The sequence below is a fragment of the Mobula hypostoma genome, chromosome 16, assembly GCF_963921235.1.
Source record: "Mobula hypostoma chromosome 16, sMobHyp1.1, whole genome shotgun sequence".
In the NCBI taxonomy this organism is placed as follows: Eukaryota; Metazoa; Chordata; class Chondrichthyes; order Myliobatiformes; family Myliobatidae; genus Mobula; species Mobula hypostoma.
The window spans coordinates 68,952,267-68,973,013 of NC_086112.1; the positions used below are offsets into that span (position 1 = coordinate 68,952,267).

The following is a 20,747-nucleotide window of genomic DNA, read 5'->3' on the forward strand; positions in this document are numbered from 1 at the left end:
GACTTGGGTATGTACAGTAAGCTCTTGTAGGCACACTCATCCACACAGAAATCAACAGCCGTGGCACACTCAGACTCAAAGATGAATTACATTTCATCGGAACATGATCATTCACATGCAACCTCTCTGCATTCTCTTCAAAGCTCAGTGAAGCTTAGAGAAATTATTCACCCCCACCCCCCCCCCGGAAGTTTTCATGTTTTATTGTTTTACAACATTGAATCACAGTGGATTTAATTTGGCTTTTTTCATAGTGATCAACAGAAAAAGACTCTTTCATGTCAAAGTGACAACATCTCTACAAAGAGATCCAAATTAATTATAAATATAAAACAAAAAAATCAATTGCATATGTATTCACTCCCTTCAAGTCAGTGTTTAGTTGGTGCACCTTTGTCAGCAATTACAGCTTTCAGTCAGAATGGATAGGTCTCTATCAGCTTTGCACATCAACACTGCAATTTTTGCTCATTCTTCTTTATAAAACTGTTAGGTTGCGTGGCAATCGTGAGTGAACAGCCCTTTTCAAGTTCAGTGACAAATTCTCAATTGGATTTACAAGTAGATGATAGTGCAAGGAAGGACAAGCCAATGACTGTGTACAAATGCAGACAGAGTGAAGAGTTAAATTGTACCACAGAGGCAAAATTCAAAAGGGTGAAGAATGCAAGACTGAAGGTGCTGTATTTATATGTGTGTAGCATTCAGACAGGGAATTTTTGTGGGTGGAGTTAAGAAACCACTATGGGAATCATACATAGGCCTCCAAATATTAGCCAAGATGTGGGGTTGAGATTGCAAAGGGAGCTGGAAAAGGCATGTAACAAAGGCAAAGACACAACCGCAATGGGGGGCTTCAATATACAAGGGGAATGGGAAAATCGGGTTGGTGTCAGACCGCAACAGAGGGAATTTGTTGAATGCCCATGAGATAGCTTTTTAGAGCAGCCTGTGCTTGAGCCTATTCGGAAAAAGGCCATCTTAGATTGGGTGTTTTGTAATAACCCAGATCTTATTAGGGAGCTTAACGTAAAGGAATCCTTGGAAGGCACAGATCATAATATGATTGAAATCATACTGCAATTGGAGAGGGAGAAACACAAGTCACATGTGTCAGTATCTCAAAGGAATAAAGGAAATTACAAACGCATGAGAGAGGAGATGAGGAACTGAAAAGTGTTATGATCTTTTTTTAGAATCACTTGATTCTAGCATCGTCCCAGAGGACTGAAAGATTGAAAATGTCACTCCATTCTTTAAGGGAGGAATGCAAAAGAAAGGAAATTATAGGCCAGTTAGCCTAACCTCAGTGGTTGGGAAAATGTTGGAGTCTATTATTAAAGATAATGTTTTGGGGCACTTGGAGACTGATGATAAGTCAAAGTCAGTGAAGGAAATTCTTGCCTGATAAATCTGTTAGAATTCTTCCAGGAAGTAACAAGCAGGGTGGACAAAGGAGAGGCAGTGGATGTCATTTATTTGGATTTTCAGAAGGCATCTGATAAAGGTGCCACACACGAGACTGCTTAACAAGATAAAATCCTGTGGCATTACAGGAAAGATACTGGCATGGATAGAGGAATCGCTGACAGGCAGGAGACAGAGAGTGGGAAGAAAAGGGTCTTTTTTGGTTCACTGCCAGTGACTAGTGGTGTTCCTCAGGGGTCAGTATTGGGGCCGCTACTTTTCACATTGTATGTCAATGATTTGGATAACAGAATTGATGATTTTGTGGCAAAGTCTGAAGATGATACGAAGATAGGTGGAGGGGTAGGTAGTGCTGAGGAAACAATGCAATTTCAACAGGAAATGGACAAATTGAAAGAATGGGCAAAAAAGTGGCAGATGGAATACATTGTTGGAAAAATATGATACTGCATTTTGGTAAAAGGAACAATAGTGCAGACTATTAACTAAATGGGGAGGAGGTTCAAACATCAGAGGTGCAGAGGGACTTTGGAGTCCTCGTGCAAGACTCCCAGAAGGTTAATTTATACGACACTACTCAGACTGCATTTGGGCAACAGCTTTGGGTCCCATATCTCAGAAAGGATGTGTTGTCATTGGACAGAGTGCAGAGGACGTTCACGAGGATGGTTCTGGGAATGAAGGCGTTAACATATGAGGAGCGTTTGGCAGCTTTGGGCCTGTACTCACTGGCATTTAGAAGAATGCATGGGGATCTCATTGAATCCTATCGAAAGTTGAAAGGACTAGATAAGGTGGATGTGGAGAGGATGTTTCCTGTGGTGGAGTATCCAGAACTAGAGGGCACAGCCTCAAAATTGAAGGGCAACCTCCTAGAACAGATATGGAGGAATTTTTTTAGCCAGAGAGTAGTGAATCTGTGAAATGCTCTGCCACAGACAGATGTGGAGGCTAAGTCTGTGGGTATATTTAAGGCGGAAGTTGATCATTTCCTGATCAGTCAGGGCATCAAAGGATATGGCAAGACAGCAGGTGTATGGGGTTGAGTGGGATCCAGGATCAGCCATGATGGAATGGTGGAGCAGACTTGATGGGCCGTGGCCTAATTCTGTTCCTATCTTATGGCTTTGCCAGTGTGGTACTGCCCCAGGAACACGAGGGTCTAAGACAACCTGTAGCATACTATTCCACACTATAGCCCCCAGCAGTTAGAGGAATGCTAGGAATTTTAAGGATAGTGGCACCTACAGCAGTGATGGTTGAAAAGACTGCACCATTTGTACTAGACCACACTTGTACTATGCTGACAGCTAACGTGGTGATGCTGCTTCTCAATGCGGCAGCTGCACAGCACTTTACCATAGACCGCCTAACGGGCTACAAGGTCATGTTGCTCAGCAAATCAAATTTAACCTTCAAAGAGAACCGGCTCTCAACCCAGCTACACTGGTCCCTATGGTGGAATCCCCCAAACCTCATGACTTAGTTGAAACTGTCACGTCACCCCGACCCAACTTCTCCACTGTGCCCCTTGACAGCCTGCACTTGATGCTCTTTACGGATGGCTCCTCTTGTAAGCCTAATGACTATACTGTACTGGCAGGTTATGCAAGAGTGACTCCTTTTGAGACATTAGAGGCAGTGGCCTTTGCCCAAAGAATGTCCGCTCTGACACGAACCTGGATTTATACAGACTCTAGATATGCTTTTGGAGTGCTTTGGGTCACTCTGGCAACAGAGGGTTTATTACTTTATCAGGGAAACCTATACAACATGTGCATCTTATTAAGAATTTATTGCAAGCAATGCAGTTACCAAAACAAATTGCTGTCATTAAGTAATAACTTTCCACTAATACTCCAGACCCCATAGCACAGGGTAATGATCCCGCCAATACAGCAGCTAAAAAGGTTGCCATTAATGAAAAAGTGATGCAGATGCTTATGCAAGTGCAATGCAGTCCAACAGCTCCTACTCCTACTTTGCAGGATTTGTTTGCTGCCTAGGAAGGGTTTCCAGAGAGGGGAGAGGGGGTTATGGAGGGACAAGCAATACTTCAAGGATTCTGAAGGGGTATGGAGGCATCCAGATAATCGCCCGGTGTGTCCCGGAAATTTCCTACATGCCCTTATTCGGTTAGTGCAAGGGAAAGGTCAGGTAGGAAAGGTGAGTATTATACATCAGATACAACAATAGTTTGCAGCAGGGCTGACAGTAATTGCAGAACAGGTTGAGAGAAGCTGTGAAATCTGCAGACTGACTTTGTGCACGTGGTTGCCAATAAATACCGTTGGCAATAGTGGATATGTTCTCTAAGTGGGTTGAGGCCTTTACCACTAGAAAGGATGATACACGAACGGTGGTTAAGACCTTGTTGAAGGAGATTATTCCCAAATTTAGGGTGCCATACAAATTTAACAGCGACTGAGGGACTCATTTCACAGGGAAACTAATCAAATAATTGGACCAAGCGTTAGGTTTCATTTGGGAGTATCATCTTCGTATCAGTCCCAATCTTCTGGGTTAGTGGAAAGAACGAATAGAGTAATAAAAGATACATTGGCTAAAACATGTCAGGAAACTGGACTGAAGTGTCCGGAGGCCCTTCCTATGACTTTATATACTCAAAGAAATCAAGTAAATCGGACAACTAAATTAACCTCATTTGAAGTATTAATAGGATGACCAATGCCAGCCGGACCTCAACCTCCTTTAACAAGTGCCCAAGCCTCTTTGGCCTGGACTGACAAGAATACTATTGAAATTAAGTTTTTGGATGAAGCCATAAGATTGAATCAGGGCAAGTGGCGGCTGCATTGCCTCAGCCGGGGAAAGAGAATAATCATCTCCTTAAACCAGGGGACTATGTATATGTGAAAACACTCAAGAAAGACTCTCTTTCTGCTAGATGGAAGAGGCCCTATCACATGATTTTGGTGACAAGGACAGCAGTAAAAGGTAGAAAAAAAGCCCAACTGGATTCACAGGAGGCGGTGCAAGCTTCAGTCATGGTGAGGGAGAAGCGGTGACCCCAAAAAATAAAAATGGAAGTTGTTATTTTACTTGGACTCTTGTAGGCACAGGCCCCCTAATACAGGTTGGCCTTCACTAATCCAATTACCTGTAATCCAGTTCCTTTGATAATCCGGCACTTAATGTGATCCTTCTGTAATTCTGCATTTTCACTAATCCAGCACTCCAAGTCCCAATGGTGCCAGATTAGTGAGGGCCGACCTGTATATAAATAAGGCCCCACTGCATAATAAATTTGTCTCTTAGTTATGAATTTGTCATGCGCATGAATGCTTCTGCTTGCTGGATATGCACTCGCAGCTGGGGCAGGGAGGTAACCCTTTCAGGGCTGTTCCCCTCGAGAAGAACAAAGTGGCTTAATGGGTCCTCTGACAGAATGGGGCCACTTACCAGAGGGAAGAGGAAAACTGTGAAGGACAGGATTAAAACACAGGTATGACAAAACAAGGAAGAATGGACACAGGAAGGATATAGTTTGGAGACCTTTAAGGGCTCCTATCAACCCAAGTATAACGTGTCCCATTTCCCCCATTCCTAGTATTGAGCAGTTCCCTGTGGGAGAATTGTGTGTAAAGTGAACCCACCTCTTGGGGTCAGGGAAAGTGAGGTCTATTGATATTAGCTACTGTCTACAAACCCTTCACTCCAATGACCCACTTGGAAGTAACCTCTTATTCTTTAGAAGGGCCACGATCAGTACACCTGAGAGAGGTGACACCCATCGAAATCCAAGTGGAAATGCCATAGATTTTTTGCAAATATGGCATTCAGGTCACTTTCAGTACGGTTCCCTATAACGGTACTTACTTTGTCTGCAGCTACTGGGCCTATCCCTGGCTGCCCCAGAACTGGGTAGGAGCCTGTTATTTGGCCTGTGTGGCTCCCTTTTTGTGGCACCTAAAAATCCTTAAACTTGCATCCCAACTTCCAGATTAAGAGAGCTATCGCTGATGCTGAAAGGTTCTGGATGATTATGTTTCCTATGCTCAGGGCAGACAGAGCAGCTCAAAAATGGAAACAAATGACCTCAGCCCTGGAAAAGATGGCCAGTGATACCTCTTTGGCCCTGCAGGAAACTCAGCAGCATTGAGGTAGTAGTCATAAGAATGGTAGCCCTGAATGGCTCTGGACTTCATACTAGCTGAGAAAGGTGGAACCTGTGCTATTATAGGACAGGAATGCTGTATCTATATTCCCAATGAGTCCGAGAACATAATCCATCAGGCAGACCATTATTCAGAAGAGTGTGAAGACATACGTAAGGTAGGAGAAGTCCACAACTAAAACCCACCCAGAGTGTGGTGGCCTTTCGGGAATCTCTTAGGAGGGTGGTGGACAATGGTGCAGCATTGTGCATTAATACTAGCATTGGTAGTAGGGACCTTTAGATTTACATGTGCCCTGGTACTCCAGCCCCGGCATGGAATCACAGAGATGTTTCCAAAGATGAAGTTGGAACCCATTGATCCTGAGTATGATGGAGATACTTGTTTAGACATGTGCCCTCTGCCCCCCAGGTTATGAAGCCCCTTATCTGGAAGATGAGAAGGAGAAAAGCTGATCTAATGATCAAAAAGGAGGGGACTGTGGAAGAAAATTAACCCTTAATTCTCAGTCTTAAAATCACAAGGATAGCAGGATAAAAAGCAAATGGGTTCTATCTCCTTGTACTAATTAGCAACAAGTCCTGTTAGTAATGAAGAACTGATAAGCATGGATGTTGTGTGCAAGGAGGAACCATTGGCCTTCAAGGCTACAGAACTATCTGCTTAGTTTCTTTTAATTAACGGGGAACGGATTGTAATTATGGGGACCCCACGTCTAAATTTGTGTACGGCATGGAAGCATCATGAACCTTGTCAATAAGGTCTAAGCAAGAACTTTTGACCCCTGAAAACTGCCAAGCTGCATGTATTTTAAGGTATAAAACCCCATGCTCGTACTCACTTTAGCAGAGTCTCTTGGTGGGATCTCCATTGTCACATAATAAAAGTAATTAAACCCAATACAGGGGTCTGTGTCTAAGTCTAAATCGGTGATAATGAGACAATGAGCTCCAATGATGTGCACATTTGGACTGCTTTAATTGTAATTAGAAAATTAGTAAATACACTTTCTTTATAATTGTATGCAGTGCACGATCTGTTATTTCTTGCCAATGGATAATTGTGTATGGGCAGTATTTACACAGCGTTCGCTCAAATTGGGGTTCCATTAATCGAAACATCCCAACTTGCCTGTTTGGTTGGACCCAAATCATACTGTCCCTAGCTGTACATTGTTAAGAAATGTGGTCTTCTCACCACTTGAGTCTAGCAGCTGTTAGCAAAGCTAGCAAATAAGCCAATTTTCCATACAAGCCCAGTGAGGGGGCTTCAAACTGTTTCTCCTTCATAAAGGCACACAAATTCTGCCCAATTATATTTAATTGCTGTTTCCTGATATTTTCCCTATTAGTTGTCAGGCCAAATGTCCACAGCTTCAACTTCTCAATTCTGAAGAGTGAGGTTACTTTTGCTAATTTCATTCTGTATTAACTATTCCAGAAGCACAAACTTTGGAAGATGACAGGAGTGAAGACAGAACCAATTAGAGATAAAGTTGGGCAGATGTGCCTGGAGGCAGTGGAAGTGAGCGAGGTCCTCAATGAATACTTCTCTTCGGTATTAACCAATGAGAGGGAACTTGATGATGGTGAGGACAATATCAGTGAGGTTGATGTCCTGGAGTATGTTGATATTAAGGGAGAGGAGGTGTTGGAGTTGTTAAAATACATTAGGATGGATAAGTCCCCGGGGCCTGACGGAACATTCCCCAGGCTGCTCCACGAGACGAGGGAAGAGACTGCTGAGCCTCTGGCTAGGATCTTTATGTCCTCGTTGTCCATGGGAATGGTACCAGAGGATTGGAGGGAGGCGAATGTTGTCCCCTTGTTCAAAAAAGGCAGTAGGGATAGTCCAGGTAATAATAGACCAGTGAGCCTTACGTCTGTGGTGGGAAATCTGTTGAAAAAGATTCTTAGAGATAGGATCCCTGGGCATTTAGAGAATCATGGTCTGATCAGGGACAGTCAGTATGGCTTTGTGAAGGACAGATCGTGTCTAACAAGCCTGATAGAGTTCTTTGAAGAGGTGACCAGGTATATAGATGAGGGTAGTGCAGTGGATGTGATCTATATGGATTTTAGTAAGGCATTTGACAAGATTCCACATGGCAGACTTATTCAGAAAGTCAGAAAGCATGGGATCCAGGGAAGTTTGGCCAGCTGGATTCAGAATTGGCTTGCCCGCAAAAGGCAGAGGGTCGTGGTGGAGGGAGTGCATTCAGAATGGAGGATTGTGACTAGTGGTGTCCCACAAGGATCTGTTCTGGGACCTCTACTTTTCGTGATTTTTATTAATGACCTGGATGTGGGGGTAGAAGGCTGGGTTGGCAAGTTTGCAGACGACACAAAGATTGGTGGTGTTGTAGATAGTCGAAGATTGTAGAGAGACATTGATAGGATGCAGAAGTGGGCTGAGAAGTGGCAGATAGAGTTCAACCCAGAGAAGTGTGAGGTGATACACTTTGGAAGGACAAACTCCAAAGCAGAGTACAAAGTAAATGGCAGAATACTTGGTAGTGTGGAGGAGCAGAGGGATCTGGGGGTACATGTCCACAGATCCCTGAAAGTTGCCTCACAGATAGATAGGGTAGTTAAGAAAGCTTATGGGGTGTTAGCTTTCATAAGTCGAGGGATAGAGTTTAAAAGTCGCGATGTAATGATGCAGCTCTATAAAACTCTGGTTAGGCCACACTTGGAGTACTGTGTCCAGTTCTGGTCGCCTCACTATAGGAAGGATGTGGAAGCATGGGAAAGGGTACAGAGGAGATTTACCAGAATGCTGCCTGGTTTAGAGAGTATGCATTATGATCAGATATTAAGGGAGCTAGGGCTTTACTCTTTGGAGAGGAGGAGGATGAGAGGAGACATGATAGAGGTGTACAAGATAATAAGAGGAATAGATAAGAGTGGATAGCCAGCGCCTCTTCCCCAGGGCACCACTGCTCAATACAAGAGGACATGGCTTTAAGGTAAGGGGTGGGAAGCTCAAGGGGGATATTAGAGGAAGGATTTTTTACTCAGAGAGTGGTTGGTGCGTGGAATGCACTGCCTGAGTCAGTGGTGGAGGCAGATACACTAGTGAAATTTAAGAGACTACTAGACAGGTATATGGAGGAATTTAAGATGGGGTCTTATATGGGAGGCAGGGTTTGAGGGTCAGCACAAAATTGTGGGCCGAAGGGCCTGTACTGTGCTGTACTATTCTATGTCCTATATTTTCCAGTACATTAATCATCTTGATACAGGTCATCTGTTCCTGGGGATTTATTGCTTTTCAGTCCCAATAATTTTCTTGATTTTTTTCTATTTAAAATGAATGTTATTTTTTTAAACTCCATTCAATTCAGAGCCCATTTAATTTGCAAGCCAACTTCTACTTTAAAACATTCATTCCCTCCAAAACCAACATCACCTCAACATGGACTGAAGTAGATGCCAAGGTTCCATCAGTAATACCATCTAAACTTTATGTCCTCGCCATCGAAAATGAGATTAGAAGGGGTATGGAAATATTCTCATCTTGACAACACAAGTCAAAGAAAATGGAACATTAATTACCATTGGCATTCCTACTGGTTGAAATCATAGATCTACTTCCCAAACATATGAGTGTCCTTACCACATGGGCTCCAGTGATAAGATGATTTTTTTTTTTTTAAAAATCACCCCCAACTCAAACATAGACAATAGATATAAACAGTGGCCTCACAGGCAATGCTTACATCCCACAATTAGGGGGAAGAATTGTGTACACTATTACTAAATGCAAATTACCAAATAGAACTAGTTTCTGTACAGTGCACACATTTGAAATTCACATCAGCATATAGATTTTTAGCCTCATACCTGCAGCTGCTTTACAGCCTCTTCCAAAATGTTAATCTGGTTGTCTTTCTTCAATAAGGAAGTCTGAAGATCTTCAAGTTTGTTCTCTGATGTTCTGGAGCTCAGCTCTGTCTGCAATTGCGTGATTTTACCTTCTTGCAGTTTGTTGGTTTCCTGGCTTGTGGTCAATGCCATTTTTAATTCTTGAATTTTTGTTCCCATTGTCTGAAATTGTATAGTTAGCCAATAAGTTTAACTCTCCCAAACTATTTCAGATTACTGCATTTCAAGATGCTTTAAATAACTTGTATTTTATTCATAATATCTACATTAAATTGTACCTTTGAAATATAAAGCAAAATGTTTGTGTGGCAAGACACAGAGCAACAAAATCAATTTTTCATTCATGTACATCTCATGACTGTTAAGTAAGGGAATTATACCTCGGCTGCAGCTCCGCAAGTGTACAATGGCACGCATGCCTTGAACTGCAGCAGCTGTTGCAAGCTTGCTCAAGTAACCTCAAGTATCCAGCACACAGTCCCAGATCCTGGAACGAGCTAGTCAGCAATAATCATTTATGCACACTTTTACATTATGAACACCAGCACAGTTTCTGTAGACCAAAAGGCAGGATTTACCAAGCTGATCATCCTCCTGTAGGCGTCTCAGAAAAGCATCTCGGAGAGATGGAAGTCCCAAGTAAAACAACCGCATAGAATAACTCTCAAGGAAATCAATTAGGAAGAGTAAGTCACGAGACCATTCAAGTCTGCTCCACCATTCAAAAATTTCATGGCTGCTTTATGCTGGAATCAAAATCCTTTTCTGCCCAAGTCTCCATAACCCTCAATCCTTGCAAATATCTATCAATCTCTACCTTAAATATTATCTAACAGTCTGGCCTCTGAAAGCCTCAGGGGCAGAGAATTCCAGAGACTGAACAGCTTCTGAGAGAAAAAAAATTATGTACCGCAGTATGAAATGCCCAGTGCCTTAGTTGTGACTGACACTTGCAATATCTACCCTGTTAAGTCCCTTTAGGATCATATACATTTGAGTAAGGTCACTCCTTCGTTGTTCTCAACTCCTTAATAGAGGAACCCTCAACTTCCCAGGAATTAGTCCAGTGAGTCTTTTTTGACTACCTCCAACACAACCATACATTTTTTTTTTAAAAAGGGTAAGGCGATCAAAAAACGCGTACAGTATTCCAGATGCAGCCTCACAAGCAGCCTATGTATCTGCCGAAAAACTCAGTGGGTGAAGCAGCATTGGTGAGAGGAGAGAAATTGTTGATCTTATGGGCTGAATCCTTTGCACTTTATGTCTCCATTGTAGAACAGAGCCTGATTCTGAAGCTCAACTGACTTTGCATTGAGGGCCAAGATACTTAACCAGTCCTGCTACATCTGTTGGAAGAGGACTAAAGCTAACGTTTCAGCTTGAAGACTTTCATAACTGGAATGAGACAAGATTGGTTGTTATTCTGCAGGAAGGGTGCAACTGGGAGGAAATCTCAGACAGGGCAAAATCAATACAACCAATGGTGATAAGCTTTAACATCAAAGAAGAATGTAGCAGGTCAAGCAGCACTAGTGAGAAGAATGAAACTGTTGATGTTCAGGACTAACACCTCACCTGACACAGAGTGGAGAGGCAAGATGACCAGCAGAGAGAGAAGCGGAGTGGCAAGAAAGGACTTCTAGGCATTTGGTGGATTGAGAAGAGGTGCAGAAAGACAAAAAGGTAGTGCCAGAGAGGAGGACCAGCGGATGGAACCTGTGATTCTTTGCACACAAGAACCATATTCTTTTTATCACAAAAGGAAGAGCTGCACCACATCCCCAATTTCTCAGCCACCTCAACGACATGCTCCTGGTTCATGCTTCAGCAATAGTAAAAAAACATTGTCAGCCCATTCAAAAATGTGGCCTGACGGTGAAGAGAAAGAGGAACAAGTCATGCAACACATATCAAAGTTGCTGGTGACCTGACGAAGGGTCTCGGCCTGAAACGTCGACTGTACCTCTTCCGAGAGATGCTGCCTGGCCTGCTGCGTTCACCAGTAACTTTGATGTGTGTTGCTAGAATCTCCAGCATCTGCAGATTTCCCCGAGTTTGAGGAACAAGTCATACTAGTTATTAAATATGACGCTTTGTTTGCGCTGTGATTCACTTTTGTCAGGGGCAAGGGCAATCTGATCACAGATGCTCCATCTGCAAACAACAGTTGAATACAGAAGACAACAGTGATACTGTCTATAAACAGGGAGGCCTGTTTTCAGAGTTGCCATTTCTTAGGATTCCCCTTACATTCCCTTTCTGCAATACACAAGGGCAGGCAGTCTTGCCAAGCTCCAGATTTGATAGGAAAGCTTCACTTTTCCATCCATTAATTGCATATGAATTACTAACACACACACAAAGCAGTCATATTCAACTGCAGATTCCCAGCAGAACCCCTATATTGGAGATAATATCCACCTTCTATGGAAATATTCCGTTATAATCCAAACTCACTGAACAAGTCGATTCTGTCCAGCTTGAAAACAACTAATCACTGAACAGCACAAAGCCGTCAAGAGACCTTCCTGCTGGAATGCCACAGCAATCACCAGCCTCAAAGCACACAACCTGATTGATAATGACCTTACAAGGAAATCTTTAATCTACATTAAGTAGTGAGATAGGTTGCCAATTTCTCATCTCTTTCTGGTAAATGAGGGCAATGAGGATTCTTGGCTTCTGATATACTGTCCTCTGGAAGTAAGACCAATCCACTCCAGTCTATGCAACATAATTCAACTGCATTTCAGAATGACTATATTCTTGTTCTGGCACGAAAATACTACACTATCAAAATGCTCTATGGAGAGGTTACTTGAGAAACTGACCTCCAAGATCTTCAACTTACAGCTATCAAATAATGTGCAGCTACACCCATAATTTTAAAATTACTGTAATATTAAAGTTCAGTTTTTTTTAAGACAGTAGAAGTATTTCAGTACAGAGAATTTGCATACCTGAAACAATTGTTCATCTGTCTTCATTTTTTCCTTCAGCTTCTGGTTCTCCATGGCCAATATTGGATCATAGCCATTTTTGTTGAGTGATTGCCGTCTGACAGTTTCAATTTCCAAAAGCAGCTTCTCATTCTCCTTCTCCTGATTACCCACCTGATTCCAAGTATTCCTGATGTACATTACATATCCATTCTGCTTTGACCTGGAAAACGTAGCTTCATTCTGCAGGTATGGGAAAGAGAAATGTACTTTCAGCAACTTAAAGACTTCAAAATGATTCTCAATGTGAAATCAAATTAAACAATTAACTTTAACTGGTTTGTCCACCATTCGTAATTGACTTAAACTAATGAAAAGAGTGAAGTGTGACAGATATCACATAAGGCCTTCGATAAAATATTGTAATCAATGTTACTATACAAAAAAAATGGCCTAATAGAATTCCACAGGCATTAACTCTGAAAAAGGTGAAAACTTGAAGCAGAACATCAACATCTGTACATTTATTTGCATGAATGAATGGATAAGCCAAATAAAACTGAACATGGGAGTCGTCCTTCACTGAAATCATTGCAGTCAACGCTTACACATTAACAATGCAGATTACTACTACATACAAAGTCTTCAATAACAGACTATGTTGAGATGGTAGAAAATGATCCACTGCTGATCTCCAAAGACAGATACATTTTGCAGGTCTTTAAATGGAATTGCCCAATGCAAAGCACCAAAATCAGGATTATTATTTAAAAATTCAACCACTTTCTGGAGCAAAGGATTCCTACTCAAAAGTTTCTAAATATAATTCATATTACTAAAAGCTCAACATGGCAAATAAACAAATACCACATACTAATGAGTTGCTCATTTAGAGAAAATATATACCCGAACTGTTTCATTTTGAAGTTGAAGTTCTTGATTTAGTATCCGTATTCCATCTTCAATTTCTTCAATTGTCTTTGAAGCATTTGTAAAAGATGCATTAGAAATTCTTTCCTGTAGAACCTGTCGAGCTTCTGCCTTGGAAGATAATCCATTCTTTGTGCTTCTCAGATAGTTTTGATATTTTAGTTTCAAATCTGATAAAATCTTCTGGGCATTCTGAATCAGAGTGTATGTAAAAATAAATGTAAACCATCTAAATAAGATTGTACAAAGCAGAATATATTATTTTTTTTAAAATAAGAATGGCCCAATGTCACTGGACACTCATGATCTTTTATTCCAATTCTTCAGTTGGAAAAATAGTCTTGTTTTGCTTATTAACAAAATTTTGTTTACCAGAAACATTGCAGCAGTGTATTAAACAGATGCTGGAAAATTAAAATTCGGTATCAAAGTTGAAATGAATTATGAGTTGTACAAGGCATTACTGCTGCTTCACACATGAAGTTTTAATTATCACCACTATATGGGGGTAGATTACATTAACAGGTATAACAGTCAAATTTTAAAATTGTTAAATTGTGAAAAGATACATTTTATTGCCGGTTTTGAATTAATGGAAGACCATGAAATGATGCTTATGTAATGTGTAAATAACTGTCACTGCCCACTTGATTAATTATATCTTCTGTTAACATTTATCATCATTCTAAGGAAAAAAAATTGCCTTCTTCGAAGTTACTAAATTATTTGGGCTTACTTTTCCCCCTAGACTATGATGTTGTGGAAGGAAAACATTACAAATAAAATATTTTGATGTTTTTAAAAACTGTTGCCCATTAGGAATTTAAATAAAACTTCAATTACCTGCAAAGTTTTTAAAACTATTGGTCAATAGAACAGAATGAGGACGCAGATATAAAGAACCAAATAACTGGTCACTGGGAGCTCATAAATATTTGAAGGAATTCGATATCAACAGCCAAATTAAATCCTTGCATAAAAGGCAGTCTACTTAGCACTTGATGGCTATTTCAACATTTTGAGATTGTGGTCTGTCTGTTCCACATGCCTAGTTTCCCAAAAAAAGGCTTCAAAAGCAGCTGCTAACAATACTAAATTTGACAGAGGAAATTCTGACTCAAATCAGCAAAACATTATCAAAACAAAAATCTAACAAAATTAGGGTACTAGACTGAATTTAAGGGAGCAAACATCAGAAACTATCAGAAATGACAAAGCAACCTTCAATTAGAAGTATTTTGACCAGTCCATCCAGTCAAAGTGTTGAGTCCAATGGTGAGTTCAAATTGTGTTCAGTCCCCTTCCCATGTCAACTGACTTTACCAAAATAACCTGATGCAAGAACAGTGTCTCTCTGCAACTCAGTTGAGGAGTGGAATAGTATGGAATAGATCTCAGCAGGCTAAGGGAAGCAGAGACTGAGAGTCTTGAATCTTTTTTAACAACACCCAGGGTTCCAAAAGACTGGAGCATAGCTAAGAGGTTGGCATTAGTAGTAGAAACATTGAGGGAAAGGATTCTGGAACACAGGATTATGTTCACTTGGAAAGTCAGGGCCTGGTTGAGTGAAGGCAGCATTGGGGGGGATGGGGGGTGCAGATCAGGCCTCATCAATCCAATTGTCTATTTTTGAGAATCCAGAAACAAAATTTTGGCAACATGGTTAAAGATTACAAGGATTTGTGCGAGGCTTTTAGTTAGATCTGACATAGCAGGCTTGTCCAGAATATTAAAACAAATAGATCTGAGACTTTTGGGCAAACTAGATCCAAATTTAGATTGGTGAAACACATGCAAGGTAATAGTAAATGGAGGCTTTTTCTGACTGGAATTTTTGTTTCTGTAGATATACACAAGTTGGGGGGGACTGATGAGGTCTGATTAGTAAATTTCCACGTGACTGGATTCATAGATAATGTAGATGTCGTTGAAGTATACTGCTGGAGTAAGGGCAGACAAATTCAATCTAGACTAATAACAGAAAATATAATTTTGGAAAACATGCAGAGTTATCCAGACATAATCTCAGGAGTGTTAATGTATAGAGAGTCTTGGAATGCATGTCCAAAGCTCCATGAAAATGGTAACAAAGTGATAAATTTGCATTTGGTCTGCTTTCATACACCACTGCATTTAGTACAAGAGAATAAATGCTAGGGTGTCATGCTGTAGCTGGACCAAGCATTAGGCAAGCCTCACTATAGAGGACGGTTTTGTTTGTTACACAAAGTGGTATGCCAAGTCAGGAACCCAACTTTATCAAAATAAAGCAGGTACTACTAGGCATTCCTTAGAAATATAGGAGATATTGAAAGGATATGAAAGAAAATACATTGAAATATTATCAGAAATAAATTGGTTCGAATTCTTGAAGCAATTCTGAAACAATATAAAAAAAATTTCTGTAGTTTTTATTCACTCATTTAAAAATTCGATTTATATTATGAAAGCTTTTGTAAATTGTGATGGACTGACAAATCATAATGGAGAATAAGAATCTTTTGATAGCAGTCAATGATGCAAGTTATTTTGACAGCTTAATCCCAATGACACGAAATAGACTCCCATTACACTGTTGGCAGAATTTCACAAAAGTATTTCAGAAATAAGATATTTAAGAATGACCCACAATTCAAATATTTCGTTTAGTGAGTGTTCCAAATCAACTACTTCCTCATATCAAAAAGACGTGATATGATCACAACCCTTTGCTGTATCACCCTTGGGAACAATCTTCATGAAACATTGTTATGCTGGGGATGTGTAGCGAGGAAATAAAACAAAAAAATAAAATAAAATAATCACTGAAATATCACAGGCTCCCTTCTCCATTTATTTCTGTGGTACAAATGCAAAGGCTCCAGCTCTTTTTAGCAATAGCCATCAAATCATACATGAACTGGATATCTCGGTTGAAGTGACTGAAGATCTTATTTTATACCAGGACACATACTTTTTAGTAAATGCAACTGAATATCAAAAAGAACAATCTCAGCAAACTTTACAGATCTGTAGTCCAGAACTATTAAGGTCAAATATAAAACCAGAGCTACAGATCTGAGTGCTCTGGATCCTCTCATTCAAGCTGTGTTTAATTTTGGACAGTGAATTTTAGCAACAAATCTTCAAAGTATCAAAAATTAAGTTGATAAAGTCATCTAAACATTAACTAAAAGGAAGGTTAAAAATAGAAATAAACTGTTGAAGTAATGTTTACAAAATTCATTACTCAGGGAAGTAGCAGTAAACTATGATAGATGGGAAATAAATTCTGATGTGCTGAGTAGGCTCGTGTGCATTAGGAGATATGGAGGTAAGCAGCACGAGCATTAAGACAACAAAAATGTATATCACTGAAAATACATTAATACCACTTCCAGTATGAATAATATTATAGTACTCAATTATAACAAGCTAGACACCAATACCATTAATGATGCCTGTGGAGGCTGGTCTAGTTCTCAAGCCTTAAACAAAGCCTTGAAATTTCAGCCTTGCAATACACTGATAATTTCTTCAAAGTAATAAACGATACAAACCATCAAGTGATTTTCTTTTAAATTAATTAAAGTAGAAAGTCGCAGTATTTCAGGATTCTTCTCTTCCGAAGTTAACTCCAGCAGAGGAGAGTCAGAAACGTGCTTCTTCAAAGACTTCAACTGTATACACAATTCCTCATTCTTTCTTTTCTCATCTGCTAGACCCAAGTCACATTCAGTTATAAGGACCTGATATCGCTTTATGTTCTGAGGAACAGTACTCATCACTCTCTGTTGAAAAGACGTGAAAGGAAAGCAAAAATATGATCAGAAATGAACAGGAGGAAATTAATACACTTTAGGGTAATACATTTTAATCCAGAATGTTAGATCGGCTCCTTCCATGTTGTTTCTTTTCTTACACTTTCAGTATTAATCAGATGCTCACAAAAGTAGACATTTGTAACTGATATTGTTGCACCACCTTCCAAAGTTACCAATTCCATTTCCGTGCGTTGTAATTCACTATGTATTAAGTTAACTTATATAGGCAAGCAGACGTTAGCTTCAGGACCTTCCTAGACACCGGAAAAGATTTATACAGAATTTCAAACACATTTGATTACAAAATGGTACAAATATAATGGTAATCCAATTTTTATATTGGACCTTTGATAGAGAACACGCCTACATGTGTTTCTTATTTTACAAGATTTCTTCACCAGCTAAATTTGAGGCGTCTATGTTTGGAAGTTACACTTTATCAGGAATCAATGTCTGTTTTGACTGATGAAATATACGTCAGATTGCTGTTTGTATACTGAAATTACTAGGATCATTCCTCACCAATTAACCTTCACTTTAATACCTACTATGACATCAAACTCTCAGTGATGTGACATCACATTCAGTTGTCACCAATTCAGAAGTTAAAGATTTGGAAAGAACATACACCTACATGGGGTAACTAAATTACCACAGTAATTTATTGCTGGAAATGCAATTTTGACTGGACACAGAGACAATTCAAAGTTTTAGGTCCAGGGCTGTTCTGTTCTAATAAAGAATAATAAATACAAAATGACAATTCTATATTCCACTCTGAAAATGCTACTGAATCAGTTGTTCCTTGAATTGCTACTGGGTCAGTTTTTCCTTGAATGTTCTCATATTATTTCAAAATTCCAATATGTATGTTGCTTGTTTCTAAATTCAAAACCATGCAGCAAAACCTATTCATTGAAATATTGCATGTTAAAGTTTTAATTACCAAAAAATGACTCCTCCACAACAGAAGCTGTTCATATAGTTTTTGATTCTCTTCCTGTAGTTTCTTAATGCTTATTGATTCTGCTGACTCTTCAGGGAACATGGAACAAAATTTGACCAGAAGCTCATTCCATTCTTCCCCCTCTCTTGAAAGCTGTTGGTCAGTTTTAGCTAGTTCAATCTTGTACTCGTTTTCCAATTGGAATAAACTTTGAATTGTTTCCTGAATAATAATAAAAATAAATTTTAGTCCAACACACTGTATACCTTTTCTCAAATAGGTTTAAAATGATGGAAAGATGAAATGGCATCAATGCTGCTAGGAACGAACTAGCAGGAACGCATGGCAAGGACACACTTTGCTGAAGCATTAAAGCATGTTATAATTTCACAATACCTACTTAAATTCCACCATGTAGAAACATAGAAAACCTACACCACAATACAGGCCCTTCCGTCCACAAAGCTGTGCTGAACATGTCCTTACCTTAGAAATTACCTAGGGTACTCATAGCCCTCTACTTTACTAAGCTCCATGTACCTATCCAGGAGTCTCTTAAAAGACCCTGTTGTATCCGCCTCCACCACCATCGCCGACAGCCCATTCCATGCACTCACCACTCTCTGCTTCAAAAATTTACCCTGACATCGCCTACTTCCAAGCACCTTAAAACTGTGCCATCTCGTGCATTTCAGCCCTGGAAAAAAGCCTCTGACTATCCATACGGTCAATGTCTCTCATCATCTTATACACCTCTATAAGGTCACCTCTCATCCCCTGTTGCTCCAAGGAGAAAAGGCCAAGTTCACTCAACCTATTCTCTTAACGCATGCTGCCCAATCCAAGCAACATCCTTGTAAATCTCCTCTGCACCCTTTCTATGGTTTCCACATCCTTCCTGTAGTTAGGCGACCAGAACTAAGCACAATACTCCAAGTGGGTTATGACCAGGGTCCTATATGGCTGTAACATTACCTCTTGGCTCCTAAACTCAGTCCCACGACTGATGAAGGCCAATGCACTGTACGCTTTCTTAACCACACAGTCAACCTGCGCAGCAGCTTTGAGTGTCCTATGGACTCGGACCCCAAGATCCCTCTGATCCTCCACACTGTCAAGAGCCTTACCATTAATACTATATTCTGCCACCATATTTCACCTACCAAAATGAACCATCTCACACTTATCCAGGTTGAACTCCATCTGCCACTTCTCGGTCCAGTTTTGCATCCTATCAATGTCCCGCTGTAACCTCTGACAGCCCTCCACACTATCCACAAGACCCCAACCTTTGTGTCATCAGCAAACTTACTAACCCATCACTCCACTTCCTCATCCATAGAAACCATAGAAACTACAGCACAGAAACAGGCCTTTTGGCCCTTCTTGGCTGTGCCGAACCATTTCCTGCACACGGACCATATCCCTCCATACACCTCCCATCCATGCACCTGTCCAATTTATTCTTAAATGTTAAAAAAGAACCTGCATTTACCACTTCGTCTGGCAGCTCATTCCATACTCCCACCACTCTGTGTGAAGAAGCCCCCCCTAATTTTCCCTTTAAACTTTTCCCCCCTCACCCTTAACCCATGTCCTCTGGTTTTTTTCTCCCCTTGCCTCAGTGGAAAAAGCCTGCTTGCATTCACTCTATCTATACCCATCATAATTTTATATACATCTATCAAATCTCCCCTCATTCTTCTACGCTCCAGGGAATAAAGTCCTAACCTATTCAACCTTTCTCTGTAACTGAGTTTCTCAAGTCCCAGCAACATCCTTGTAAACCTTCTCTGCACTCTTTCAATCTTATTTATATCCTTCCTGTAATTTGGTGACCAAAACCGAACGCAATACTCCAGATTCGGCCTCACCAATGCCTTATATAACCTCATCATAACATTCCAGCTCTTATACTCAATACTTTGATTAATAAAGGCCAATGTACCAAAAGCTCTCTTTACGACCCTATCTACCTGTGACGCCACTTTTAGGGAATTTTGGATCTGTATTCCCGGATCCCTCTGTTCCACTGCACTCCTCAGTGCCTTACCATTAACCCTGTATGTTCTACCTTGGTTTGTCCTTCCAACGTGCAATACCTCACACTTGTCTGTATTAAACTCCAGCTGCCATTTTTCAGCCCATTTTTCCAGCTGGTCCAAGTCCCTCTGCAGGCTCTGAAAACCTTCCTCACTGTCTACTACACCTCCAATCTTTGTATCATCAGCAAACTTGCTGATCCAATTTACCACATTATCATCCAGATCATTGATATAGATGACAAATAACAATGGACCCAGCACTGATCCCTGTGGCACACCACTAGTCACAGGCCTCCACTCAGAGAAGCAATTCTAAACCACCACTTTCTGGCTTCTTCCATTGAGCCAATGTCCAATCCAATTTACCACCTCTCCATGTATACCTAGCGACTGAATTTTCCTAACTAACCTCCCATGCGGGACCTTGTCAAAGGCCTTACTGAAGTCCATGTAGACAATATCTACTGCCTTCCCTTCATCCACTTTCCTGGTAACCTCCTCGAAAAACTCCAATAGATTGGTCAAACACGACCTACCACGCACAAAGCCATGTTGACTCTCCCTAATAAGTCCCTGTCTATCCAAATGCTTGTAGATTCCGTCTCTTAGTACTCCCTCCAATAACTT

General features: G+C 40.5%; 1 protein-coding gene across 3 annotated transcripts in view; it reads right to left on the minus strand.

The window, feature by feature from the left end:
* The window catches only part of LOC134357473 (centromere-associated protein E-like), a 158,802-nt gene that overhangs the window by 15,327 nt on the left and 122,728 nt on the right, over positions 1 to 20,747 (minus strand). For all 3 annotated transcript variants that reach the window (XM_063069091.1, XM_063069090.1, XM_063069089.1), the window contains exons 41-45: positions 18,076 to 18,297; positions 16,866 to 17,096; positions 13,303 to 13,518; positions 12,418 to 12,639; positions 9,413 to 9,616 (exon numbers count right to left, since the gene is read on the minus strand). In XM_063069091.1, coding sequence (XP_062925161.1) covers positions 9,413 to 9,616; positions 12,418 to 12,639; positions 13,303 to 13,518; positions 16,866 to 17,096; positions 18,076 to 18,297 — 1,095 coding nt within the window. The remainder of the gene's footprint in view (positions 1 to 9,412; positions 9,617 to 12,417; positions 12,640 to 13,302; positions 13,519 to 16,865; positions 17,097 to 18,075; positions 18,298 to 20,747) is intronic.